Source organism: Babesia bovis, chromosome 2 (genome assembly GCF_000165395.2).
Source record: "Babesia bovis T2Bo chromosome 2, whole genome shotgun sequence".
Lineage (NCBI taxonomy): Eukaryota > Apicomplexa > Aconoidasida > Piroplasmida > Babesiidae > Babesia > Babesia bovis.
Window position 1 is genome coordinate 507,349 of NC_010574.1, and position 27,441 is coordinate 534,789.

Genomic DNA, 27,441 nt, shown 5'->3' on the forward strand with positions numbered 1-27,441 from the left:
ATATCGAGCCTTGTACCCATACTATCAGCTTTATTTTAAATTAACGTTTTAAATTTTAACCATGTGTATGGTACAGTGACTTCGTTCAATTCCTATCATTCTGCTGGCCATCATTAGCGGCACTGCGTCCAGATGGCGGCAATACTCGAGGAGGAGGTTCCTCTCGGACCGGGTATGTCATTGCGTTGATTTTTGTGTCAAAAAGAAGGAGATGTGTTTGATATATGTTTGTATTTAGGGGTGTATATGTACTATGCAGGTCCTGGGAATACTATGGATGCAAGTCCCGGCCCTGTTGGATTCCGAGTATACAAGCGTCACTGCGACCGTCATCGTTATGAGCGTGATTTCCGTCGTCGTTTACGTAATCTCCGTGTAGCTGAGTTGCGCTTCGGTCGTGCCTTAGAGCCAAAATGCCGAGATTCACCAGATGAGGATTGTCGCGTTGTCCACAGGGTCTTCTCTGAGTTAGATTCCATACGTCCGCAACTTCTGGAATGTTTCCATAAGGCTCCGGATTCTATTATCAATCGTTTGCGTGATTTATTGGGGGCTTCCTTGGGTATTGCGTTCGACGTAGAGAATAACACCGGCAGGGACGATCACAGATCCAACACAAAGCATACTGAGGATAATGTTACTGTACAGCCTCCCGATATAGATCTATCTTCAAGCCAAGATCAAAATTTCTTTTCCCCGGTCTTTGTGGAAACCACTTTGTCTACTCTTACTGAATGCTATGACACAATTGCTAATTTAGAGCATCAGGTTTCGAAACTCACTCGGGAGAACATAGACCTAGGATTAAAGCTATCTTGGGCTTATTCCGATATTTGCTCAATGGATATGGAGAATGCGTACACTGAGCAACGTTACCTGGAATCCCTAACCAGTCTGACCGAAAGTTTGTACGAGTATTCAACTCAATGTTCGAAGCTCCAAAGCTTAGTCCTGAGGCAGGGTATCCGAATATGCTCTCAAAATCGCGCATTGTCCAACCTGGAAAAGGAGGCGGCGAAATATTCCCACTTGAACGCTACCATATGCCCTATATTTACTAAGTGTAGTGTTAATTTCGGTACGTTTATCTCTGTTCATATCCTTGTCATCATGCATACAGATTCTGATCCCGGATCTGTTGGTATGGCAGACTCCAATGAACCCACGATAGAGCGTTTCTTCATCTGCGAGGGCGACCGTACTACCAGTGCTTATGACTCTGATGGCCAAGGATCTGTTCTTGGGGTGTCTGTGCCTTCTATACAACCGCAGATACATAATGGCAGCTCCTTATTCTATGAATGTGGTACAATGCCCATGGTTGAACAAGGCATGGCCTCTGGTCAACTTGCCATAGGTCAGTACAGGCAGGTTCCTAGGTCTATGTTCCATGATACTAGCAATTCCATTGAGGTATCTGAAGTATTAAGATCTACTTCTAAGCCAGTTTCTGAAACTGCGACAATGTCGCATACTGCTGATAACGAGGTTCAAGTAGCGGCACAAGACGGGATACCGGAAACTGTCTCTGGCACATCTAAGAACGGCTCGAGGCATGAAATGGACATTAGTGATACTGGTGTGAGCAAGTTGAAAACGGAAAATTCTGCGCTGCAGAAGAAACTGCGTAAGTATCTACGTCTTATACGTACTCTCAAGCATGAAATTGAGCGTCTGCGCCCCCGGAAGTCAATATCTGCTGAATTGTCTGCTGAACTATCCACTAGTGCTGTGGTTCCATTTGGCTTTCGTGTGTATGAAGAGGGTAGTCCCATTACTGGTATAGGTCCTACCACGTCTACCGGCCTGCCTCCAGAGGACACTAAGGTCAAGGAGCTTAAGGCTGAAATTTCAGCACTGCAGGACCAGATTCAGCGTTACGAGAAGGCCGAGGAAGAACGGCTTCATGTATCCGAGAAACTGAATTCCGAGGAGCGGCGCAGTCGTGAATTAGCACAGGAACTCACTTCAGCACGTCGTCGTATGGCTTCATATCATCATGAGATTGAGCAGATCTTGCGATCCTGTGGCGGTGCCGAGGTACTCTTTCCGAATGCTGATCGCAATTTCTCCAGTACTGCGGTATCACAGAACCCGGACCACTCTGCAAAGTCCGGTCCACAAATGTCGGACTTGAAGGCTGTATTCAGCTCACTTCAGGAGCGTCTGGCATGTTTAGATTCCGATAACAGTAATCTGCGTGCTGAATTGGAGCGTGGTCGTTCTGATCTCGCAGCGGTTCATGCTGAATTATGCCACCTGCGCAAAGAAAATGAGCTGCTATTGTCCGATACGCGTGCTGCGGGATCACTCGCCATGGAACGCGTATTCCATTGCGTGACTTCGGCTATGGAGTCACTGGCTAAAAACAAGGTGGAGGACCTTGAGGGCGTGGACTTGAGTGCCACGGCACTGGCTCCACAGGTACTAGACGAACGCACATGTGCCCTGGAAATGGAAAACAGATTATATAAAGAGAAGGCAGAGTCGTTACTCGATACTTTATATCACGTATCCCTGGAGAGGTCAAAGATGGCAGTGGATATATCGCGTTTGAATGGTGAGATACATTCATGCCGGCAGCAGTTGCAGAAGTTTAGTAACCAGTGTGCCGAGCTCACGGCGGCTGGTCACGAAGTCGAGTGTTTACGCGCAAAGTGCAATATTTACAGCGAGCAGGTGGAGCGCTTGAAGCATATGAGCGCCGACCTGACCGACTTGAACAACAGGCTGAGTGATGACGTCCGGTCCCTAGAGGAAAAGGGCGCTTTTGCCCGTAACGAATCACATTCCTTACGGGAAGAAGTGCGCCAGTTGCAGTCGCTGCTGATTGGCGATGCGAAGATAGCGCATGATGCCATCCGTGATCGCGTGGCTATAATTGAGCTTGAAGGCAGATGTAACATTTTGACAGAGGCGCTAACCAATGGCACGGCGGAGCTAGACTCTTTGCGAAGCAAAAATTCAAACCTAATCAAAATGGTAATGGAATTGCGCTACTCCCTTGAGCAGGAGCGAGCTGCTAACGTAGAAAACATGCGCCAAGTAAATAGCCTGTCCGAATCTGAAGGACGCCTCCGCAATCAAATAGAGCGCCATGAAACACAGATGGAAGGCCTCAGGGCATCAGTGGCATCACTTACGGAATCGTTGGAGCAGAGTGCGGCGGACCTGCGTGCAACGCAGTCACGCTTGGCAGAGAAGGAGCATGATGAAGCAGGCATGGCCTCGAAAATAGAGATGCTCACCTCTAACCTGAAGGTAGTCCTAACCTCTATGCGTGACGCTAAACCGTTAAGGCTTTCTCCTAGTGATTTATCTGCTGTGGATATTTCCGGGTTGACGCATTTCAACCCAAATGTATACTACACCTTGATGGACTCCATCCAAGCCACTATTATCGACTGCCAGGATATGACAGCCACTAGCTCAATGGTGCATGATGTTACTATCGCAAGGGACAAGATATACAACATACTCAAGTGTAATTACTTACTGACTATCCTGGCTACTGGGTTGTGCCGTCAACTGAGTACCCTCAGCACAGGTCTCGTAGATGCTGTCAGGTTGCAGGGAGGCTCTCTAGGCCACATCGTGCGATGCTTGGGTGATAACCTCAACTTAGATATGATGCGAACTGAATTCTCAACCAAGGTCACGAATATCTACAGCCACGTCAAGGAACTGAACGGCTTGCTCCAGCAGGTACAGAAGAGTAAACCTACTGATGGTATTAATCGCTTGAAGGAATTCTACGAAAACATGCTCAACAAGTCACAGCAAAAGCTGGAGCAATTGGGTACCCTGGTCAAGACAAAGGAAAAAGAGGAGTCATCTCTACGTGCTGAAAACTCTAAACTCATCTCCGACTGTGCAGATGCAGCAAACGCGTTGCACGAATTTGAGCGCCGCCTTGAGCAGTTATCAAATGAGAGCAAATCACTGTGCTCTATAGCCATGTCACTCATGCCTTCTTCGGAGCACTCCGATTGCGACCGGAATGACCTGAAGTCGATTCTATCAGCCCTGAGGTCATATATATCATCCCTGGGCTCATACAAAGAGCGTTACAAGAAGCTTCTGGAAAATCCACCTGAGCCCAAGGTTATCACTGTCACTGCGCGGCCACAAGTTTCCGATGCCTGCGTAGGAACTGTGAACACACCGGCGCAGCCACCAGCTAGCACCGCGCAGCGGGCGGAGCCGGTACCGGAGAGGCCTCCAGTGCGCTCCGGTCCACGCCTATCTCGCCACAGGCCCACTTTGGACATATCAGTTATCAAGGAAGTGGATGCTAACGTGAGGTACTATATCAAGAACATTAGGTCTAGCCTAGAGGACCATGTAAGGAGCGTGTCTAGCCGTGGTGATAATAGCGACACTGAATACGAAAGCCCTAGATCAGTGTCAGTCGGGCGTTCTGACGCCACTGTTTGCGATGATAGTGATAGCGACGAGGATTACTCCACGTCGCTATCACGAGGGACACTGGGTGAGGAACTTGTGCGCCGCCACACGCGCCAATTCGAATCGATTTGTGACTTGGTTGAGCAAATGCGTGACTTGAAGCCGCTGCCGAAAACACCAACACCTCATGTTTCCTATGCAGACCCTCCCGATAACAGCAAACGCAATATAACCCCGGCGTCTGATATGGCTGTCATGCACCATTTCAATCAGCTGTGCTCGGCACTCAAGGAATATACCATAGGCACATCAATGGCGCTTAGCGTGGATGATGTATTCTACCAGATGGAACTAGTCATGCTGGACCAGGGTGACCGTGAGCATCGTAGAGCTCTGTGGGACCGTTGTGTAGCCAACTTGGTTTCGGTGGTCATCCAAGTGCTGAAAACTGAATCGGAGGAACGCCAGAGCGTAGTGGACGAACTTCAACGCAGGTGTAACATGGTATCCAGCGCATTAGCTGAAACCAATGGGCTATGCCGTCTACGAGAGGAGGAACTACACCGACGCAGTGCAGAGCTTAATGATGCCTGCAGCAAGCTAGATGAACTAGAGCAGCACTGCCGTAAACTTGAAGTTGAACTGGAACTGCGCCCACAGGGTTACACCGTTCCAGACGATACTGAAATAAGGGCACTGCAAACGGAAATTGCGCAACGCGAGGACGAACTACGTGTGCTTAACAAGGAAGTTTCCAAACTACATTCGGTAGTCATTGACCTCGAGGAAATAAACGGACTACTGACGCAGCAGATATCACGCTTGCGCGCTGATAAGTAAGTGTATATACCAAGTCACACAATATATTGCAGCGACCACTTGAACGCCACCGTTGACAAGCAGCAGAGGCATATTTCTGCATTAAATAGTGAGTTGTCGTGTCTAGAGTGAGTTAACATCAATCGCGATTAAAATGTGCAGGGTGGAAACTGAACGCCTAAGACGAGACTACACATAGTGTAATTCAACATTTCTATAATGTTTCTTTGGTACCATATTTTTTAACCATGTTGTTTGTTCGTGAATACATTGCTCCGCGATTAAATCGTTTATGCCGCGCGCGGAGGTTTGCCTCGGATGCCAGCGTAGGTCCATGTAACCAGATTCCTTAAGATTCTCAGGCCACATGCCACGATTCCAACCAACAGTGCTCAACAAATGGATATTCTGATGTTCCAGGCAATATAAAACCGGGAAATAATGATCACAAGGCCTCGAAAAGCGCACATAATACAGCCATTGGGCATGAGGCAGAAGTTGCAGAGCTACATAATATCTGCAATTCAGGGTTATCAGCTGAAAAATCGCTATCCATAGATGAAATAAGACGTGTTTCATCGAATTTCCAAAAACTTAGGCGCAAGGGCGTCGTGGATGCAGACCTTTGTGAGAAGTACTCGTCACTACTGCTAAACTATGCCGAAGGCTCGGAATCCAAGCCTAGGATCACGCCAAATGAATGCTTCGAGCTGTTTATGAGCCAATTTGAAACCAACTCGCCCCGGCACATATCGCTCCTGGCATCACGACTATTGGAGTGAGTTTCGACGTTACCAGTGTTTATATTGCCTTAGTTGCATCAAGGCAGACGGTACCAATGCATCTATCGCACTTGCAATAAGGGCGCTCGTGCGCCTTCAGCAGGCTAAAATATCATTTCCTGAAATGTTGGAGTACGTGGCCAATAACGTTGAAGCCATGTCACCGGTGCAACTGGCAGATTTTACGTGGATATGTTACTCCGGGGGTCTGAGATCTAAGCATCACCTGGATATCGCATACAAAGCGTGTCTGCATAGATTGCACGAATTTGATTTTGCAGATCTGCTCCGTGTTATGAGGAGCCTCAGCTACTTCTCATACGAGTACCGCGAGGCATTCAAGGCTAGCTGGGAACTGTGCCGCGACAAACTGCAGTGCCTGCGCAATGATGATCTGCTGATGCTGCTGAATATCTGCAAAACACTCCATAAGGAACAGCATTCCCTAAGTATGCGCGATACCATACTCGAGCACATTATGAACGACATGATGAATTATCCAACTAAATTCGGGTTACAATGCCTCGGGCACCTTACGCGAGGCGTTAGGACTAAAGTAGCTGGTAAATTCATTTTGGACGTCCTGAGTGACACCTCGGAGTGTAGGAAGGAATTTGAACAGATGCCAGTGTCAGCCCTGGTATCAATCATGCAGTGTATTGAATTTTGGCGCATACGCATGGGACAGTTGACTATTATACTGGATATAATGGCCGATCGTATCAGCGAACTGGCATACTCCAGGAACCTAGGGCTCTGGGCAGATGTTTACAACGTCATCTACAGCACGGGCTGGTTCAACATCAAGTTCATGCGTGCCGGCGTGGACCATATCTTATCTGTAAGTCAACAAGAAGTGCCCCAAGCAACATATAGGAAACACAAATACTGCATCGGGTGTCAAGCCACCAGGTAATAAGAGTTCTCCAGGCCTTCTATAAGCTGAGGTACTACCACAGGGAGTCATACGAGCGCATGCTGCAAATATTCCTTGACGACTTTGATGCCATTAAGGTCAAGCTGAACGTTGTATGCGAGGCGCTGCTAGCAGCAGCCGATGCTAACATTGAAATGCCAGCGCTATACGAACGATGCATAGAGCATCTGTCACAGAAGCTCCAAGGCCTTCAACTGGTAAACGACGACCTACTGCAAGAGATGGAATGCAGGTATGTAGTATCACGTATTAGCTTAGATATACTGGCTAACGTCCTAAAATGTCACTGATAACGCTATACACAGCTACCTATGGCCACGGAACGTGATCACCAGCGCATGGGCACTGGCCGTCATGGGATACAACGGTGACCCAAGGTTCAAAGTGTTCCTCGAACTCTTGAAAACTCAGGCGTAAGTTATCTGTACACAGGCTCTAGTAACACCGCAGGATATTCGAGCAACCGCAACAAACTTCCATAGTGCTAATGGCACTGGAAGTGGCAGAATCAACACTAGTTTCCGGACATCATCTCGAACTATCGGAAACGATACTAGATATATACGGGAACCGATTGAGAGAGATGGAAAGGGCTGAACCCGAATTGAACTTGCAAGATGTAGATCCCAACGATAGCATGAGGGACCACGTGGACGAACGGATGACGTTCGCACAATGCCAGGAAGCCCACTTCCACAAGGGAAGGATGAGGGCCACCAAGCATATCTCAGGTAAATTGGTACTGTCCCACGAAAACGCAGTGCAGATATACTGTACCACCTAGGAAGGCGGGATGTACTGGTAAGAGTGGCGCCGCACTATAACTCACCCTATCTCATTGATGTATGCCTGTCTAACGAAAGTAAAAAGGGACTGGTGCTATTCAGCGGTCGTGAATTAATGCGCAACCACGAAGATGGTAAATGGAGCGTTGTGGACACAGGCTCAACACGACTTAAACGGTATATCCTAGCCAAAACAGGTTGGAAAGTAAGTTGCTATTGAATAGACCCATTGACGTTAGGTCTACGAAATAAGCTGTGGACACTGGGCAATGCTGCAAACACCATTGGAACGCAAGGAATATATCCGAACTGCCTTGGCAGCACTGGATATAGAGTTATAAATATTAAAGCAGGTCAAGCTTAACGCGCTTGTCAAGCACAGACTCAACAAGGCCCATGTATGAGTGCAAGTCTAAAGCTACCAAGCGAGAGTGCAACTTGTCTAAATCGGGCTCTGCCTCATCCTCAGATTCACTACAACTCTCCTCTGGCATCTCCTCGCGCGCAGTGTCGTCATTTGTAAAGCAATATCCCACAGGGGTATCGGCAACAGTAGTTGCGTATGGAGATTCCTGAGCCTCAAACTCGCAAAAACCTGAATGGCCATTGAGTTTAATCTCTGTGCTGTTGATGAGCTGCTCAAAGTTAGCGATCTCATTGTCCAAATCCTTGTTGAACGGTGCAGCTACCGGCTGCTCCACAGGGGTCTCAATGGGCTTCTCATCCGATACCTGGACCTCTACATTAGTAGTAACGGGAACATCCTCCGTGTTCCTAGACTGTCTAATTAAAGAAGCTACATCTGCGATAAACGTCTTGAGCTGATCTAAATCATCCTGGTAGTGCTCGTCATTACTACCGGCACTACGCGGAGAGCAACTACAAGAGGAACATTCATCCGCCGACTCAGAAGAGCAGCAGGAACCCGAGTCACAACTGCAAGAACTAGATGAACACACATCTGAAGCGCTGTCCTCGCTAGAAGTATAATCACACTCACTAGGGGCTGCCATGACTATATCACATCATTGTTTTATGTATATTGCATCAACAGAGATCTGTAGACATCCCAAACACAGTGTAGACAAGTGGAGCGTCTGCCGCTGGGTGCCAGCGTAAATATAAACATAAACAATATTTAATATAGATACTAAAATAAATGATTTTAATGTTGTAGATTTAATGTGTAAAGTAATAGCACAATCTAAGATACAATAAACTAAACTGGGTCGCCAGTAGTAATAGCAATATACCAAGATGTATTACGTAGCATATAACAAGATAAAAGAAACGTTAAAATTTGCATAGACTATTTTGTATAGCGGTTACCCTGTAATGCCACTATGCTGATGTTCCAAGTGCTATAATGCTACCATAGGCTATATAAGAACCAAAGAATGGATTGTTCTATATGTTTTTATAAAGCATTATGTACATGTATAAAATAATGGCAACAAATCTAGGCATATAGCAGTCCACACATTAGAAGCTTATAGTGTCGCCTACCCAATTGATAAGTCAGTCACTTCCAGATAATGGCATATCCTTATCGCCCGAAGTTCTTTTTTAAATACCCGGAGTATATCCCTCCGACTGACGAGCAGGACGCGCAAATCGACCCGCGTGAAAAGCTCAAGCCAGCCTGCGAGGAGAAGTGCAAGAACTTCACCAAGCTATACAATGTAAGTCCTTTATGTATCTGTTGCTTCTAAATTAGAGGTATTTTGCCAGAACCAGCCTATGTGCTGTATTCCATAGACTATCACAAACCGGCAAGCGCGTAGGATCCCATCAAATCGTGGTTACTACCTAATTAGTATTGATTGAACGTTTTAAACCTTTTAAAGGGGTCACTAATACGTTTGTGTCAATGTGATTGATTATACTTAACGGTTGTGATGCATTGTCTGAGATTCGGTTGCATACCTTACGCTTGGCTAATTGCTGTTTAGGAATGTGCTGAACGCGTGAAACACAGAAATGAGGTGTACCGCAAGGCTGCTGCAGAGGGACGCGGACTAGAAGTCCAGGGACCAGGACAATGCCTGGGACAACACTATGATCTAGTGAGCTGCGTGGACAACTGCGTACGTTATATTACAAAGGTTATAACCGTGTGTAGGTGGCAAAGGATCTATTCAGATACCTAGTGTAACTGTAAACGCCAACATAACATTGTACTAAATGTCTTTTAGAGGGTCCCTGTATTTCTGTACCATCTCAAAGTAGTGTAGCGCCTTGGAAGGTTTCAAAATCTCAGTTATCTCCTCATCACAATCAGCAAACGCCACGCTCCATGTTGAAAAGTTGCGCTTCTTCACGCTGCCAGTCCAAATCTGCTTGCAAAACCCGCCGGAAGAGTCATAGAGTAGCACGTCCTCATCAGTAGTTGTCTCCGCCTCCTCCCACTTTATGCGACGCATTAGTAGCTTTATGTAGCGCTTCACCGATAACTTGCTGCCCTCAATCACGACGATCGATTGAGCATGCCTAGCAACAATGCAGCAACCGGTCAAGTGAAATTGCTGAGCATTCACATCAACCTTGAATAACAACTTAGGGTTCGTAAGAGACCGCAATGTGAATAAGGCAGCCTCAATCTCCTCATTCTTACCAACCTGCCATTTCTTGGCGTGCTTTTTGGAACGTTGCTCAGGGGTTAACTTGCGCTCCTCATTGCGCCTCTCGTGGTTCATCAAACGCTCCTCCATCTGATCACGCACCTGCTTCTCCACAAGAGATGGATCAGCTACAGATTGGTCCTTAAGTACACGAAGTAAATTAGATAGTTTCAACTTAGGAGCTGGAGGTGGAATCAAACCAATACGAATCTTATCCTGAATGGCCTTAAGCTTCTCCTCACGCTTGCGACGACGCAACTTCTTCCGTTCCTCCTTTGTCAACATGATCGAAGGAGTGTCCTTTCCCTTCTTACGCTTACCATCTATCTTGCAAGGATGCTCAATGTAGTTATTAAACTTCTTCTCGTTAATCATACATAAATCTGGGTCAATATCCAACGTCTGGTGTTTCTTCACGTTGCCAGACTTAAAGGGGTCCTCACCCGTCTTCAAAATAATAACACCGCGGTCCCACCATTCCATCCACGGCTCGTCATCGTCCTGGAAATGTATCAATAACATAAACACTACAACATACCCAGGAATCCTTTTTCTCTAACATACCAGCCTTTAAAGGTATCAAATTGGGATTCGTCTCCTCCACCCGGTCACCATCCACAGGTAATGCAGCATTCTCACCCGTCGATTCCAACTTCTGGCGAGCAGCCAGACGGCGCTCCTGCTGCTCTATCAACATCTTGCGCTGTAATTGAATCTTACGACGATTTATACCAAGGGCATTGTCCTCAAGCTGACGTTGCAACTGGCGCTCCTGTTTAATGTAAGAGCCAGGCTCAACAAAATTCAAACTGCTGCGCCTACGGCGCTTAGATACCATCAAAGTTGAATCTACATACTGACTCTCCTCAGCCCGCTTGGCAATCTTATCAACCTTGTCAACCTTAGGGCGCTCAGGAGCAGTGGTGGCAGCCTCCTTCTGCAACTTCTCACGCTCAAAGTTCTGGTTAATCTTTAAATTAGAATGAAGTATGGGACGGTGCTGCATCACATTCCCAGATTCGTCCAACACGCGTCCCATATCGTCAACCATAAGAGGCTTCAGACCAAGCTTAATCGTCGTCGGAAGAAGCTTCTTAGATAAGTCAATCTTGCTGAGCTTCTCCTTTATCTGTCTACGCACCTGCTCCTCCTTCTTAGCAGCCGCAAGAGCTTCTTTGGCATTCTTGATGTTGCGTGCGACTGCATAGGCCGTCATTCGCAATGTAGATAAACCTACTCTCAGCCGGCGACAAACCCTTAACGCCTCCATTACCTAAAAACAGATATAATTCGTTGTTACACACACATACCGACGCTACTCTGCGATTTTGTAGAAGAATCACCATCCTCCGCCTGCAATGTTGTTTTTAATAGACTCCAAGACATACCGCGCGCCATCGCGACTGCTTACGATCTGTACCAGCGACTCCCATGATTAAGTAATGACGCTAAACGAACATAAACAAAATACGGGAATAAATGGAGTGATTTTAGAGCCACATACACCCCCTGATTATCACGCAGATGCCAGGCTCCCTATTTAATATAAACTTTATAAATAACAATGCAGTACATAAAAATGCTGCATACCGCATATAAATGAGATTCCATTGATAGTTATCGTTATTCTTGCCGTTAAATTGAAAACCAGCTGCTGCTTTCTAAGAGCCACAGTTTTCCTTCCTGAAACCCGGGCTTCTAAAGACCTGACACGCCTCATGATGGCAATATACGATCTATACCCATAGAAATGCTATAACAAACAGCACACATTCGTGTATTAGAGTTTTAAGAATATTTATATGTCCACAGTAACTGCCAACCTTGTACCAATGTCTAAAATTAACTCACAAGAATCAGCCAATGTGCTGCGTAATTTCGTTAAAGTGGGCATATCCTCAATCGCGTACCTCAGAAACCTGTTTGCTGAATGCGCCTTCGAAGATACTGTAGTAGGAGGCCTACAACTAAAGAGACTTACACGAGCTGTACCCGAATCGGCAGCATTACTCGATTGGATTGATGAAGGAGTATTCGATGCAATGGGCAAGGAATACCTAAAGGAACTAGTAGTTACCATACATAACAGCGAACACGTTCCACTAGAGTCCTACACCTTCGCTCTGCAGTATGCAGGAAATACAGGTGAATGCTCAGTACAACTTTCAGTTGGCCATTTTGATGGCTCCACAGATAACGGTATGTAAAGACAATGTTCTATCCATACATTAACAAACGGGGGAAATGTATAAATGATTCCACGCGGCTATCATTGTCCTCCATGTATACAGATGCACAAGTAGTGAAGTGATGGTACCATTTTGTGAGATTACATGTAATACGTGCGCTGGTCTTACACGGGTAGTATCCAGTGATCTACAGTATAATGGACACGGGAGGTATAGTACCCTAACAAGGAATACTAGTATATCTAGGCAAGACCCTACATTAGATTTAATTCCCATCCTACTCTATATGTGTGTTTTTTCATCGTACAATAATTGTGCCCACCATGCATATCGACCTCATAGTTCACAGCGAAACAAAGAAACGGCCGAGATAATCCAATTAGCACACCAGTGACTGAACCTGTGGTGATCAACAATGATAAGGAAGAAGTTAAAAGACAAACTATAAATGTATTGAGGGACCTAGTACTACTGGCCCAATCACTCTCTCCACTACCTGATAATAGGTACCTCTCAATGATGCTGTTCTACTATGAGGATCGAGTACCAAAAGACTATGACCCGCCACACTTTCGTACAGCATCTGATGCCGACTTCCGTGGTATTGAAATATCAAATCTAGAGCAGCAAGTAGGTGAACTCGAAACGGGGCACCATAACCTCGCTGTGGATGTGCGTAGCTGCTGCTACCTAGATGACAACGTAACCACATACAAAACAAATGGAAAGTCATTGGATACCTTAACACGAAGACAATCAATAAGTTGTAATGAATATGCACCAAGAGCCGCTAGAGAATACAGTGCAGGCCATCGTGCTGTTACAAACTCGCCATATGGAACAGGAATGCATAGTAAAGACAACACTCGTGTAGCCCAACCACGATCCACAGTGACTAACCGGAACAACATTCTAGACCTACTGAAACGCAGCCATATAATTGCCACCAAAACTAAATACGTCAACAAGGAATGCCTCATCAGAGAGTTGGGAATTGATGACAATCTGGCCAAGGCAATATTTAAAAAGTAAGTCACAAGAATCTAATACAATACCTACAGAATGATTGAATATGGATATATAGAGCCCAGGTTCGTCAAGGGTAAGGGATACATGTAAGTGCTAAGTTGATAACATAATGCCACCCAGGAGTAAATGTTTCGAAACGTTACCAAACGATGACACAACCCAACCAACGACAAAAGGTACATCGTAGCCCAACCTGTTGCCATGATAAAGCGAAAGTAAATAAGATGTATAGTAACAGGATTCTAAAGATGAATGCGAAGTCTATGAAAAGAGATCATCTCTTTGGACACTCAACACATCCTGGTTAACTTGATTACTGAAAAACGAAAACTGTTTTTCAACCAATAGATATTACAGTTCCAAACTCTGAAAGGTATATCTAATCATAATTTAAAAAACGATAATGCTCGTATCTATTGAATTACATTAAATAGCGATATGTTGCCAGCGTTTTAATGGCCACGACCACGGAAGCCGCTACCCCTGCCACGGGACATAGTACCCCTAAAGGACATAGAATTACCCCTGCCCAAACCAAATGAACCGCCACGTCCACCGCGACCGATACCTGGACGTTTAAAGGATTTGTCTTTTATGACAGAACGCTTCTTATGCCCCAAGAGGGATGATGGAGTTTTAGAGGTGAATCTTGATACCGGTAAAGTTTGCTGAGGATCAATGTACACCATAGAATCCTTAGCAAAAGACTTGGCCTTAAAACCGTCAAGCAGCGATACAGAAAAAAACTGAATGGATAATTAACACCTAGCATCTAACTTACGTATTCGTTTATCGGACCTAGAATCTCATCAACCTTGCCAATTTCCTGCTTGTTGGCCAAAAAGATGCGACCATTAAAATATGGTACGCAAGTTGATAGCTTGCTTTTGATCAACAGTTGCTCCTCGCAGTCATGAATCACGGTTCCAGCCTCTACAACATGTATATTTACACATAGACCCGCATACCTATAACCTCAGCAGGCGGTCCGCTGTAACCTAAATACACATATACGATATCTTCCATATACAAAAGCTACCTTGATAACCGCCAGAGCCGCCTCTGCCTCCCCTTCCACCGCGCTTGGCACTCAAGCCACCGCCGCGGCCGCTACCTCTACCACGCGACAGCATTAAAACTACACCTTCAATCCGATCAATCAAACAAGTATTTACATCATAGTTGGACTTATCTATCTGCCAAAGGCTTCAAGAAATACATGGGAAGACCCCCATCCTAGACTACAAGAAACTAACATGAATCTATATAGCCCCTTTAAATATCAATCGGAAACATTCAAATCAGTTAGAAGACAGCTGTACAGCATTCCTTGGCCTAGTGTGTAGCATGGTTGCAATTGGAAGAGCCGTACTCAATGAGAGCCTTCAAAGTACGCAACCCAGCAACCACGCACAGCGCTGAGTGGATTCGCCGCCAAATTACAGATCACTACACAAAGAAGGCACAAGTGGTATGTTGCAACTAATCACCCTAAGCCATATACAGGATCAATATCGCAGTAGAGCAGCGTATAAGTTACAGGAACTGGATGACCGATACCTTCTGTTCCGTAAAAACCAGATAATCGTAGAACTAGGATGTTACCCAGGTGGTTGGGCACAGGTGTGTCTAGAGCGGTCTTTAACAGGTGCCTCCAACTCCAAAGTTATAGGTATAGATCGCTTGCATATGGACCATATCGCTAATTATGACTTTATCAAAGGAGATATAAATGATCAAAGTACACAAGCACAACTGTTCAGCGCACTCCAAGGTGCCAAAGCAGACTTGGTGCTCAGCGATCTGGCACCCTCCTGTACAGGTATAAAGCAAGACGACCACTTGAACTCCACGGAACTCTGTATGCAGGCAGCGGCACTTATGGAACGTATCATCGCAGTCAATGGCTCTTTCGTTGTCAAAATATTCATGGGAGGCCAATTGAATAACTATCGCACATATCTACAGTCCCAGTTCAACACCGTACACTCAGCTAAACCACAAGCGTCGCGCTCGGAATCTCGCGAAATGTACTTTGTCTGCAAGGGCTTCCTAGGAACTCGCAATATAGCTGGCGATGTGCAGATCCGAGGCAGCTACTATCCCAAAGAAGGTAGATTATAATGCAGTCAAGAAATCTATAGGTTTTACTGAGAAGTGGTTCTATTGCGCCATAAAAATAAGTGCCTTTGGAAGTTCAGAGGTAGGCACTTTGGGAAAACCTCAGTCAATCGATAACTGGGTAATATGGCCATGTGGTTTGGTGAACTGCTTTGAAAATAGAAGCACCCATTTAAACATAGTACCATACAGTTTAATTGTAAAACAAAATACTATTTATAATAGGTTTTTGGCGATATAAAAAAGAAAGTCGTAGGTTTAATCATGGCAAACAGAGGTAGACGTTTTGCCATGTTAATGAGTGGTATCCATGTAGGCCGGAGATATACTTTAAATACGGTGTACTTCCCCGTTAATGCTAATATGACACTCCCAGCTTGCGTGAAAGTCGCCAGGTATATTAGAATCAGCAACCCCTCTACCAACTCAGGATGCGTTCTTTACCACTCGAATCACGATAGTGCAGCATTGTTAACTACGTTTTTCTGAAATAGTCATTAGTTTATGTCGGCATAGTAATACCGCGCGTCTTTAGCTTGCCTTCGTAGAATTGGTCAATCATTGCCAAAATGGAGTCTTTGTCAATGGCATTCATCTTAGGGTCGTAGTGGACTTTCTGCGTCAGCAAGTCTAGGATAACTACCTGTGGCTTGGAATTGCGCTCACAACCACAAATGGTGCGAACGGCATCATTGCGTTTATCCTTCACACGTGAGACGAAAAACTTAAGCTCTCGGCCTTTACGAGTGGATCCATGACCCTCGGCTGCCTTGGAAAGCTGTAATAACAGTTCACTCTGGTCCTCTCCAGAAACGTCATCCATAAATAAAATGACCACAGGCTGGTGAGCAAAGGCATCAACATTGACGGAAACATCCTCAACAAACTGTCGTCCAGATCGCTGCAAATAAGACTCATAAGGCAAGGCATTAGCTCCACGGTCAGCCTCAACATAGAAGCGCCCATCAGGAGTGATGACATTTCCACTCGGATCAAGGAGTATCAGAGCAGGCATCAAAGGAACTTTCAAAAACTGCTGAAGAAGCATGCGAGAGTCCGAATCCTGATATGGAATAGACAACCAATTGCCATTGCTGTCGTAGAGTTCCTTCTCAAAGTCGTCCTCAGTTTTGTCATTAGAAACATAGATGACCTCAAATCGGCCGTCTGTCTTCTCGTTAACAGCCCTGTGGTACTCCTGTAGTTTTTCACTGAAGTCCTTACTAGATTTAGTCCACCCAGCTCCAAAGTATAGACCGACTATCTTGCCATCTAACGCAGACTTTGGAACCATCTGATTATTACCATTTATCAGGGTATCTGGAAGCAAGTCCAACGCACTCTCGATCTTCCACGGGAAGTCATTCGGTCGGTGAGCCATGTGATATAAGGCTCGGTCATTGATCACTGAACCATCAGAATTCACTAAGACCACACTAGGAATGCCGGTAATGTCATATAGCTGACATAAATGCGATATACGTGATTTGTCATCAAAGGGAAGAGCGTACCAAGGCATGTCCTTAAAGTGATCTACACCGTCAACCTGCTTTTGATCCACGTTAACATACACTACCTGGAATTTACGGCCACTGGCCTGCACAGATTCCTGTATGCGCATCAAATTAGATGTGAAATCCTTATAACCCTTCTCCTTAAGCATCTTTTGAACGTTGTTTGAGTGGAAATAAAGCGCTGTAACTGAACCCTCTTCAATGGCTTCGCCAATAGGTATACGGCGTATATTGAGCTTTAAAATACCTCGTATCCACGAACATCGCTCAAATAATGGCAAAAATAAAGCACGTATAATGTCAAATACAGTTCGTGACCTACTGCCCACACGATGGTGATCATCTTTAGTATATAGAACATGACCTAATACACTTGAAATGCCAGGCGCGTCCTTTCTAATGTATTTTCCATATAGGTGGTGCCATAAGAGACGTTTTATGTAAGCGTAACATAGCGCTGAAGCCAATGCAGTGGTACCGGCAACGGCCACAGCCTTCCGAACGTTGGAGTTCTCCAAGGGAGCGAATAATACCCGAGTAGGCAGATTCTGCTCAGAAGTTTCCGGTAATTTGGCATGTCCAACCAGCATTTGAGGATCACGGGAAAAGAAGGCACTGTGTAGTCTAGGTCCCGCAAGTTTCATAGGCCCCAATAGGCGGTTAGGACAATTGGGACGTTTCTCCAACCGCCCTTCTACCAACCCACCAGGTGTGTGCGATAAAGCAGCTGTAAGAACAGCGATTAAGACGGTTCTCAACATCAACAGCATGTTGTCGACAACGCTCTATATACAACCGTGTCTAAAATAAGTATAGGTTTATAAACTAGCCTATATACCATCGCAAGGGTGTGTATACGAAGAAGGCTAAAATATTGTGTCATATATATGTCAAAGATGTTCAATTACGTCATTAAACTTGTGTGGCGATGCCATGGAATCCTCTAATACGTTAGGTACTATTTACCTTTCAAATGCACGTAACAGTGAAGGCTCTACTTTAATGTGCGCTATGTTATTAAAACAAACAAGGAAGTGCTGGTTTTAGCTACCTTCTAATATCATATCCCTTTACACACCTTAACAAACTGTAACCCTGCTATTATACATCATGCCTCTTCAATAAGATTTTATACAGATGCATATACTCACTGGTTTGTGTATTTTAGTGCGCCAAAGTATCAGGGTAGTAAACCACAGTCTAGGCCAGTAACCAATAGCTATAGATTCATAAGACAATAGGTACAAGTAATTAGGAATATAGAATATTCATTGGTATATTATTTCGTGTAAATCTATGTTTTAAAAATGCAGTTCGAAAAGTAAATATATTGTCATACGATGGAGTACTAGGTCTATGTGCGGCTGTGTAAAAGTTACATATCAGTTATTAACAAGGAACCCCTGTATGACAATTGCATTCGGCCACTTGGTAATGGTCCTAAATACATTGTTATGCATATGATTTATCGGGTGTGCCCTAGGTTGTAGAGAAAAGAAGCCAAGCGGTGACATGGTAAAGAGGAACGAGCGATAACCCTTGAAGCTACACAAATGCATCAATATGAGAGCTTTTATGCATAATAAGCTTTCACAACAACAGTTGGTAGACGAAGATAATGTCATTGGAGAGATTCTAGAAGACATTGAGTGCATCAACATCGATGATGATGCCTCACGGTCGTACGATGATCTTAATGATGACACTTTTGGCGATGGCGCCGATGCAACATGGGACCCTACAGAGACATTTAAGGAGGCTGAGAAGCCTCATGTAAGACGCAGGGGTAATAAGGAACTTGTTAAGTGTGAGCTTTTTGACTTTCCCGAGCCACAGCCAGTTGTCCAACGTAACAGAAGACAAATGAATACACGTCAACCAAAGGATCGTGATGATATGTTGGAAAGCAAGGATAAATCTAACGTGTCACAACGCAAGGATGGTAATATGGATAATGGAGTCTCAGGACAACGCAAGTTGAGGTCACCCAGGAATCAAACACCTAGAACAGAATTTACCACTGAGATGGAATACAGGGGATCTTTCACAAATGATTTGTCCAAATATATCAAGTTGGGGATGTTCGCGCTTAATAATCATCTGCTACATCTAGTCCACTCAGGAATAACCACATCGCACCATAGATGGCATCTAATGGAAAAGACATTGGAACGTCACGCAAGTGGAATTGAACGCACAAAGGAAAATATGCAAAAGGAACTGTTCATGGATGACCAAGCGTTTGACCAAATATTGCGCATACACCTGACACAAATTTGTAAGGACCCCCGTCTACAGAGCTATACTGGTCGTTGGAACACCAGGCACTTGAACATGCAAAAGGGGCAACAAGGCACCGCTTCGGAGACTGAAGAAAAGAGTAATGGTGTTGAAGAAATTCCTTTCGTAGAAAAAAAGATCGAAGTTAACCCTAACAGATTTGGTAAGACAAGTGCCGCCTCGGTGAGATATGGTCGCAAATTAATACGCCTTAGCGATATAGATACATCAGTAGTGAAGGATGGGCCCGTAAGCAAAGATCGACAGCTGCGTGAAACTATAGAGCGTGGATATGAAGCGTTGTATATGCTTTGCGATATCGAGGAAGATATCGAACAGTGCCCAATGAACCACGTTGCAGCATTGGATAAAATGCAAAAGGACCGCGAGGGAAAACTAAATGAACTTTTTGTATCGCTTACTACGGGCGATGTGGGAATAGAGGATATCATGGACCTGAACAAAGGTCGCATACTAATGATCAAACTAGGGAGGAAACTAAGTATCGAAACCAAGCTGCAGTTGGCGTGCTCCATTGTCAGATGTTCATCATTTTTCGCAAAGATATGTGCAGAAGTAGACGTAGTTCTGTCTGATCTGCCCTCCGTAGTATCCCTAATCCACTTGCTTGCATCATCGTCACAGTTGAAGCCTTTAGTAGCATTCGATCATGAAGTAGAATCAGACGATGTAGTTGATGACGCCGTCAGTATACACAGTCGATTGGCCACCGCAAACTCCTTCACAAGGTGCTTCCTATTCATTATCGAAGCTTTGACAATGACGGGACATCTTTTCCTGCTCACACCAGATGCCGGTGGTCGTGAGACGGCACTGCAAAGATGCTGTAACATGATATTGAAGGGTCAACAGCTAGCATACTCATTCAAAAGGTTGCTTTCATTAAGAACGGGGGTCATCTTCATGAACGTAGTACTCGAAAGGGCACGTCAAAACCCGATAGCAGTGGATAAGGATACGATCGATATGATGCTGCATTATACTCTAGAAGTATCGGAATCTATGACGACGAACAGCGAAGAATGGAAATCGTTGGCTTCAACCATCATGCAGATGTTTCATTAAGGTCCCCGGAATTGAGTTACCATGGATAGGAAAGACCATCACGTCTCTAATCTATCTTCTCCTCGGCTAGTCAATTGTCTGTGAGGGGATATATTGACTATTGGTTTTATTTCCGCATAACGTATACAACATGTGGACTGCTTTAATGGACAGAGGCATGTTGTCCACATTGAATAATTGCATATTAATTTTTAATGTATAATCAATAACCTGTTCCAAATGAGGGAGCACAATTGTCACGTAATTTTAACCGATAATAGTGATTATTCCTGTTCGACATATTCCATCCATGAGTCTAGATAACATTGAACAAAAAGAATGTCGAGTAGTGGATGCGCAGCAGTCAAAAGACGTGAAGCATCAAACATTAATCAGGAATCTGACATTTCCAAAGATACTACGATATTTGCCTCAGAGAGAATGGTCATGAGCTTTTCAACGGATAATGTCATCAACATGCGGTTTGCGCCAGCAATCTGCATGAAATAATGAAGTACCGTCATTGCTCATATGGAGTAGGTATCCAACTATATATCCTATTTGTAGCATTCAATTGTCTACTATGTAGTACCTAATGGAACTATTACCCTAGATTCCATTAATGAACGAACACGCAGAGTACGATTGGCAATACGGTAAATATAGTGACTAGATATTATATGCGATGTTAATCCCCTTTATCTCGCGACTTTTTTGCAGATTTGCGATTCATTTTCTGCAAAACCTGTATAGCCGCCGGCCTTACACCACCGGCAGCTCCTTTGAGAAGGCCTTGTTGACGCATCTCCTGATAACGCTCGTAAAGTTCATGGTGTTTCTGGCCACCAAAAAGGCCGTATTCAACACAATATACAACGGCCAAGACACTATTGGGGTGCGCCTCTAATAAACTCTCGTAGAATCCACGTGTACCGTCCCCCTGCATAATATATTAACGAGCAAAGCAGATATACCTTAGGGGGAGTAACATGCTTCTGGCCTAGCTTAGCGAATATAGATGGTGCAGCTTCAGGCTTTATGTCCGAAAGAGACTTTGACACCTATAGAACAATGTGTATGGAATTAGGTGAGACACACCTTCTTCTTGCCCTTGTCTTTCGGACCCTCCTTTTTAACTTCTTTACTGTTGCGTTTATCAACATTTTTCTTGCTAGTTTTATCTTTGGCCTTTTCGTTTTCTACCGATTTCTTTGGCTTCTTTTTAGAAGCCTCGCTTTCTTTATCTGCCGAACGGCGTTTCTTTTTATCGCCAGTAGCTTCACTATCCGGAGTATTCTTCTCTTCGTGTTTTCCCATACTGGCTACAATAATAAAAAAATGATATATATGTCCTTAACTTATCACATCCTTCGTTCCATTGGCCTGACCAACAAGAGCCTCACCCATTCCTCACGGGGTAGTGTAAAAACAATACGTTGGTGATAACTCATTCTTTACGTGACCATATGTGTATTGATATTTTAATTGTTTTTAACTAAACCAGAAGTGGTGAAGTCTTCCTAATATATGTCGATTCAAGGGGAACGTTCCGTTAACCAAAGAGCGGATCCGTCATATTAACAAAGGATTGAACATCTCTTGCATTAAATAGTATACTCATTAGTGATACATATTAGCTTGTGGTTACATATTAATGTATATGGTTTGTCTAAACGCAACTTTGTTGATCCAATAGATATATTAACAGACGGATTAAAAATCTGTTTGATTTCTAACTTGCATTTTATGATCATTGGTGTATCATATTTGTTAGTCAACAGCTTGCTGACCGGAAAATGATATACCCACTCTTACAATAGAAATCCTTTCTCTAGCAAATGGTAAATGACTTGCCGTTGATTTGTATTATAGATACTCTGTTATGATGTGTTACAGTAAAAACCTCTAACAAATTAGAGTATAACTTCATTATGAGAGGAAATTTAGCGATGTTTGAAGCTCTTACACCGCAGTCAATTTGTCACCATTTGACTTGATATGTTCTGTGCCCTCATCTTCAGCGGCGCATGTTTCTGCTGCAGCAATAATAGACTCGACCGTACTGGATACTTGGTTTACATAAGATGATTTACCCTCACCGAAAAGAGCATGGATGCGGCGTAATAAATCATCACCAAGTTCCTTTATGTTTGTAGTGTCGCAAGAGGCGTTGGTGCCAGGTTGCTGACTATTAGTAGTTTGATCCGGAGCCTCAGCTTTAGATTCACCCTTATCACTGTCCCCAATTCGCCGGCCCTGATTAGCCGTTCGGGTCTTTTTACATATCAGCAGCATTACGGCCAACAAATATTCACTCTCAACAATAAGCCGAGATATCAAGGGCAACGATGCTATCAGCTTAGAAATACACTTTTCATGTTGGCACACGTTCATTAGAACGTGTCCAAAGATGACCAAAGCAAAGTGATCGTTGCTTTCTACTCCATGCAACCGCTGACAAACCTTCTCAACGATGCTTTCACCTTGCTTATCCTTTACTATGAATTTAAGCAACATTTTTAAAACAGAAAGGTTCCTGTTTATCGACTGCCCATGCTTATTGAGTGCTAGAGTAGACACCATCTCGGGAAAGCAATTATAAATTGTGTTTGGATTCTTCCGATGAACCTCATGGAAAAAGGTCTTTGCACAATGAGAGACCTTTTGGTCGGTGTCAAGCGTAAGATACATCATAGAGTCCACCAATTTACCACGGGGTTTCATCATGTCGTTCATGACTAAATGAGTAAAAACCAATACTGCGGCCTCTCTGACGCAGTTCTCACTGTCCCTCAATATGGCACCAACCTCATCATTCCACGGTTCCAACAAGTTTGGGTGCCGGCATAGCAAGTCACCATAACTCATTAGCAATGTTGCACGCAAGATTCCAGTACCTGGTTCTGGTAGGTAATAGTGATTTACGTCAACAGATCTCGCGGGTGACTTATCGCATACTTGTTGCAGATTGTTGTTCATCAAAAGGGATATTATAACCTCAAGAACGGAAGATGGCCCCGGAGTACCATCTTCGGGGTGGAATATCGAGTTGCAAAATTGCTTGGAAACAGTTGCATACTTGCACAAGGATAATGCCGCACAGGTCTTCAATATTTCGATTTCTCTAGATATTCCAGAACCCTTGATATTGTTACGATCGCCTGCAGTCCTGGTCTCATCACCATTGCATTCCGTTGCCATTTGCGGATCATTGTCAATACCCGGTATGACGAACTCGCTAGGATTTCTTAAACAACTAACAATTATATTGCGTAGAGGACCACCTAATAGATTCTCACATACAATATTGCGCTCGCAAAGGTGTTCAAAAAGCTCCCTTTCCTGCTCTTCCGTGGTGGCCATACCCATTTGCGCAGAAGCTTCACCTTGAAACTTGTCCCCTTCATCGGTATCCATTGACGATCGCTCTTTCTTGAGTTCTGATTGCAAGCTGTCTATACTAATAATTGTTCTTATGGCCACGTGTCCCGCAAGGAATATAACGTGCGCCAGTTGTCGGCATGTAAGGGAATTATTGGAATCATCTCCGATAATTTTCTCAATGAGATGATTCAGAGTCTCAGACCACAAAACTTCAGGGTTCGTAGCGTGGGTAAAAGTAACATCTACCACGCATTGCGCCATCCGGAACCAGGAATCATCCAAAGAACCAAAGGTAGCTGTAAACAAATCAATTATGCGTTCAACTAAATCTTCCAAATGGCTAGAATGGGATGCTGCGGTCAATATTAAGCATAATTCACCAAATATGGTGTATGATTGCTTGGATGAAAGTTGCAATAGCCCAAATAAGGCACTTATCCTCTTCTCATCAAAATTACGTATAGATTGTGCTTGAGGTGATTTGCTGCGCATAGAGGAATTAATTAACAGCCTAACTATGCCTAAAGCTACACGCGGGTGAATATCGCGGCCTAATTGGTAGTTTGGAGCCACCGCTATGCGTAGTAACGCTACCATGAGCTTGTCCAAGTTAGTAAATAATGGCTCATCCCTGGCCATGCTTACCTCAAATATCTTTTCTATAGATGAAAATGCAGTGAGGTTGCTAGTAGTCAAAAGTTCTATCAGTTTCCATGCAATGCCGCTTTCATCGGCTTCGTCAAAGTAGACATTTTTGAACTCCTGTAAAACAGTCTCCACAACATTTTGGTTGTTGGACCAAGAAAGAGCCCATACCCTAGGTAAAAGATTAGTTGCCCCAATGATACCCATTAAATGACATGATGCGATATACCGTATGGCAGCTCTTTGGTCGCCCTCAACTGAAGAATGTAGCATATCAGCACATATCCTAATGGAAGAGTCCACTTTCTCCGATATATCTTGCACATCAGAATACATCTCAATACCCACCTCTAACCTAGTGCGAAGGTTCCTTATGGCATCTTTGTTGTCCAACGTCATGTTCTCGCCCAGCTCAACATTTACTTCTGCAAGTAACTGTTCGCACGTCGTTAAGCCATCCGTATGCGGTTCTGTTGTCACTTCGCTTTTTATGACAGTCTCATCTGTGCTTGGAGATGACTCCACCAGACGATTAGTTGTATCGGGGCAGTCATCTATCCCTGTAGATGAATCCTCACTTGCGACGCATGTATCCTTATTTCCATCCACAGCCGTATCAAGTGAGCCGATCTTTATCACCTTAGAGAGTAATGACTTCATCATAGTGAGATCATGTTTCACAGTTGAAGTGTTTAGCGATAATCGAAATCTGTTTTTTGTCGTGTCTGCTACCAGAGTGGTCATGAGATTAACAGCGCGCTGCCTAACTTGGGATCCTCGGTCGAGGATCCTAGATATTGCCAAATCGGCAACCTTTACAAACCATCTCATCGGGAGTGCTTCATTCTCGATCAAATCGTTAAATGCCTTAAGTAGAGCAGCTCGGGCGTACATGTAAGAATCATGCTGCCTGTGGAGAAGCATTTGCAGCATACGCTCACGGTACCTCGATATTTGAACATTCTCCGCCGAAGATTCTTTTATGGTCTTCAATGCCGTTTCTGAGTTGTCCTTGCTTTTGATAATCAACAATTTTACAGACTCCATAATTGATTTCCTGAGGTTGTATGATGGTACCTCAAACATGTACCGTAGCTCATCCAGGCTTCTAACAACGGCACATGGCATCCGTTTGGTAGCACTTTCCAAGAAAGTACCCACATTGGCATACTCCATTTGTACCGATGAACTCATTAACTGTACCCCGCCACCGGAAATCTGTAATAAGAATGCATCTCGCAGAGACGTGAGGATCTCTTTTATCAAAAAGGAATGCATATTGAGATTTTGTGACATAGATATGGCATCCGCTAACATGGAACTGTGGCCTTTCTTTACTTCCTCTGACAAGGTAATTATCCATTCCATATCTTGGCGAGAACCTTCATCCTGTCCCCCTAGTGCACTTTCATCACCATATTCTGAAACTGTGTTGCCCAGTGATCCCATATCATTGGTTTCCTGGGTTGAATCTAAACAGTCATTGGATTCCTCGGATCTGTCTTTATTGGTATTTTTGCTTTCCAAACTTTCTGAAGTTACATCAAGCTTGTCGTTATCCGGTATTTGGCTATGATCGCGGCTATCGGCTTCCACACATACATTTGAATGAAATTGCAATGTACAGTAGTATATCTCTAGCACCCTAGACGTAGCCTCTGTGACTTTACCGTAGACCGAAGCCACAATGGTGGATCCCATAGCTAATAACAATGTGTCTAACATGAGTCGCATTAGAGGAGAGTCGATTCTTCCACAACCACCATAATCTACTGAAAATGGTCTCAGCAAAGACGATTTAGTTATGTTAAGCATTGAGTCTACCAATATCTCCAACGCATATACGTTGATATTACTGTCCTCCTCAGCCTTTTTTCGTTTACCGCCACGCGCAACCTTCGGCTTTTTAGAAACCAAAATTTCCATCCCACTTGCAGGCTTCTCATTATCCTTCTGCGATGACAGAGCACATCTGAAGGTTGTGCATACCATAAATACAGAAAGGTGACATAGTGGCCGAAGTATCTGACCAATATCGCTGGGTTTTAAATTTTCGTTCTCTTCAGATTGATACGTTAATCCAAACCCCAAGTGACGTATCTTTCTCTCGAAATTGATGTACGTTTCATTGCTGTTCGATTCAGCAGTACTGGAATAAGGAGTTGGCGGTACCTTCTCAAGTATATCCTGGGTTGCCGATGTCATACTACTAAAAGCCTGTGCTACACAAAGCTGTGAAGACTTGTCCAGACTAGCAAAGTGCCGCGAAAGGTTAAAGCCATGGCAAAAGGTATTCTGTGAAAGCATATCCAATACATCTTCAGGAGTACCCGATGTAACAGTAGAGATTGCACGTAAAGCTGCTTCAGCATCGCCAGGAGCCCATAATGCCGGATCTTCAGCCTCACTGGCAACCAGTCTGTCAGATTCGTCCCCCCCTGGTGGTCGGAGTAGACTGTGGTAGTCTAAACTCTCTGGAATATTGAACCGACGTAGAGCCGTGTTGCTAAATTCCATTTTAATTCTGAATTAAACGCAAAACAACCGATGTGTATGTGTGGTAGGGACCAAACGCCGAGCTTAGTTGTTCAACTCTTACACAATAGACACATCGATAAATTACCTCAGTAATTGGAAGCCATAATGATATTAAATCAACACGCCACTAAATATATAAATAACGTAGTATTATACTCTATATCATACTAAAATTCCTATTACATTAGTAACGATAGTACCCCTGCAAGGAAGGCTTCTTGCTAATCATGAGGAGAAAAGACAGAACGCCGTCTTGATCTGTGGAGGTATGAAGAAGCCCCTGCAGCGCAAGAACTATCATCAACTGCATCGTGCAAGATGCGGA

The 27,441-nt window shown here is 44.2% G+C and overlaps 12 protein-coding genes across 12 annotated transcripts; 6 read left to right on the forward strand and 6 right to left on the reverse strand.

The window, feature by feature from the left end:
- Window positions 1–72: 72 nt before the first annotated feature.
- BBOV_II002100 (uncharacterized protein) lies at window positions 73–5,440 on the forward strand. The gene is made up of 5 exons (XM_051767236.1): window positions 73–172; window positions 260–1,078; window positions 1,121–5,243; window positions 5,280–5,354; window positions 5,389–5,440. Exons 1-5 carry the CDS (start codon window positions 133–135, stop codon window positions 5,423–5,425), a joined length of 5,094 nt encoding a protein of 1,697 aa, XP_051623133.1. The 5' UTR covers window positions 73–132; the 3' UTR covers window positions 5,426–5,440.
- Window positions 5,435–8,101, forward strand: BBOV_II002110 (Restriction endonuclease-like superfamily protein). Its single transcript, XM_001609685.2, has 8 exons — window positions 5,435–5,552; window positions 5,589–6,004; window positions 6,042–6,849; window positions 6,885–7,177; window positions 7,251–7,358; window positions 7,396–7,676; window positions 7,712–7,935; window positions 7,970–8,101. The coding sequence occupies exons 1-8, from the start codon at window positions 5,475–5,477 to the stop codon at window positions 8,069–8,071; spliced, it is 2,310 nt and encodes a 769-aa protein (XP_001609735.2). The 5' UTR covers window positions 5,435–5,474; the 3' UTR covers window positions 8,072–8,101.
- Window positions 8,072–8,817, reverse strand: BBOV_II002130 (uncharacterized protein). Its single transcript, XM_001609687.2, has one exon. The coding sequence runs from the start codon at window positions 8,741–8,743 to the stop codon at window positions 8,075–8,077; it is 669 nt and encodes a 222-aa protein (XP_001609737.1). The 5' UTR covers window positions 8,744–8,817; the 3' UTR covers window positions 8,072–8,074.
- Window positions 8,818–9,182: 365 nt separating this feature from the next.
- On the forward strand, window positions 9,183–9,936 carry BBOV_II002140 (Ubiquinol-cytochrome C reductase hinge family protein). Its single transcript, XM_001609688.1, has 3 exons — window positions 9,183–9,412; window positions 9,683–9,817; window positions 9,853–9,936. Exons 1-3 carry the CDS (start codon window positions 9,266–9,268, stop codon window positions 9,883–9,885), a joined length of 315 nt encoding a protein of 104 aa, XP_001609738.1. The 5' UTR covers window positions 9,183–9,265; the 3' UTR covers window positions 9,886–9,936.
- BBOV_II002150 (pre-mRNA processing factor 3 (PRP3) family protein) lies at window positions 9,903–11,806 on the reverse strand. The gene is made up of 5 exons (XM_001609689.2): window positions 11,740–11,806; window positions 11,662–11,704; window positions 11,589–11,624; window positions 10,890–11,551; window positions 9,903–10,852 (listed from the first exon to the last, which is right to left on the reverse strand). Exons 1-5 carry the CDS (start codon window positions 11,782–11,784, stop codon window positions 9,911–9,913), a joined length of 1,728 nt encoding a protein of 575 aa, XP_001609739.2. The 5' UTR covers window positions 11,785–11,806; the 3' UTR covers window positions 9,903–9,910.
- Window positions 11,807–12,123: 317 nt separating this feature from the next.
- Window positions 12,124–13,826, forward strand: BBOV_II002160 (HORMA domain containing protein). Its single transcript, XM_001609690.2, has 4 exons — window positions 12,124–12,550; window positions 12,890–13,568; window positions 13,602–13,655; window positions 13,690–13,826. Exons 1-4 carry the CDS (start codon window positions 12,154–12,156, stop codon window positions 13,754–13,756), a joined length of 1,197 nt encoding a protein of 398 aa, XP_001609740.2. The 5' UTR covers window positions 12,124–12,153; the 3' UTR covers window positions 13,757–13,826.
- A 168-nt stretch (window positions 13,827–13,994) lies between these two features.
- BBOV_II002170 (putative H/ACA ribonucleoprotein complex subunit GAR1) lies at window positions 13,995–14,757 on the reverse strand. The gene is made up of 4 exons (XM_001609691.1): window positions 14,609–14,757; window positions 14,538–14,567; window positions 14,351–14,502; window positions 13,995–14,315 (listed from the first exon to the last, which is right to left on the reverse strand). Exons 1-4 carry the CDS (start codon window positions 14,700–14,702, stop codon window positions 14,022–14,024), a joined length of 570 nt encoding a protein of 189 aa, XP_001609741.1. The 5' UTR covers window positions 14,703–14,757; the 3' UTR covers window positions 13,995–14,021.
- Window positions 14,758–14,854: 97 nt separating this feature from the next.
- Window positions 14,855–15,868, forward strand: BBOV_II002180 (ribosomal RNA large subunit FtsJ-like methyltransferase family protein). Its single transcript, XM_001609692.2, has 2 exons — window positions 14,855–15,040; window positions 15,076–15,868. Exons 1-2 carry the CDS (start codon window positions 14,945–14,947, stop codon window positions 15,691–15,693), a joined length of 714 nt encoding a protein of 237 aa, XP_001609742.1. The 5' UTR covers window positions 14,855–14,944; the 3' UTR covers window positions 15,694–15,868.
- A 239-nt stretch (window positions 15,869–16,107) lies between these two features.
- BBOV_II002190 (Thioredoxin-like family protein) lies at window positions 16,108–18,076 on the reverse strand. The gene has a single exon (XM_001609693.2). It carries the CDS (start codon window positions 17,972–17,974, stop codon window positions 16,193–16,195), a length of 1,782 nt encoding a protein of 593 aa, XP_001609743.1. The 5' UTR covers window positions 17,975–18,076; the 3' UTR covers window positions 16,108–16,192.
- Window positions 18,077–18,655: 579 nt separating this feature from the next.
- Window positions 18,656–20,759, forward strand: BBOV_II002200 (uncharacterized protein). Its single transcript, XM_001609694.1, has one exon. The coding sequence runs from the start codon at window positions 18,768–18,770 to the stop codon at window positions 20,568–20,570; it is 1,803 nt and encodes a 600-aa protein (XP_001609744.1). The 5' UTR covers window positions 18,656–18,767; the 3' UTR covers window positions 20,571–20,759.
- A 448-nt stretch (window positions 20,760–21,207) lies between these two features.
- On the reverse strand, window positions 21,208–21,906 carry BBOV_II002210 (uncharacterized protein). The gene is made up of 3 exons (XM_001609695.2): window positions 21,648–21,906; window positions 21,524–21,610; window positions 21,208–21,489 (listed from the first exon to the last, which is right to left on the reverse strand). Exons 1-3 carry the CDS (start codon window positions 21,864–21,866, stop codon window positions 21,238–21,240), a joined length of 558 nt encoding a protein of 185 aa, XP_001609745.1. The 5' UTR covers window positions 21,867–21,906; the 3' UTR covers window positions 21,208–21,237.
- A 545-nt stretch (window positions 21,907–22,451) lies between these two features.
- On the reverse strand, window positions 22,452–27,145 carry BBOV_II002220 (non-SMC mitotic condensation complex subunit 1 family protein). Its single transcript, XM_001609696.2, has one exon. The coding sequence runs from the start codon at window positions 27,093–27,095 to the stop codon at window positions 22,512–22,514; it is 4,584 nt and encodes a 1,527-aa protein (XP_001609746.1). The 5' UTR covers window positions 27,096–27,145; the 3' UTR covers window positions 22,452–22,511.
- Window positions 27,146–27,441: the final 296 nt, after the last annotated feature.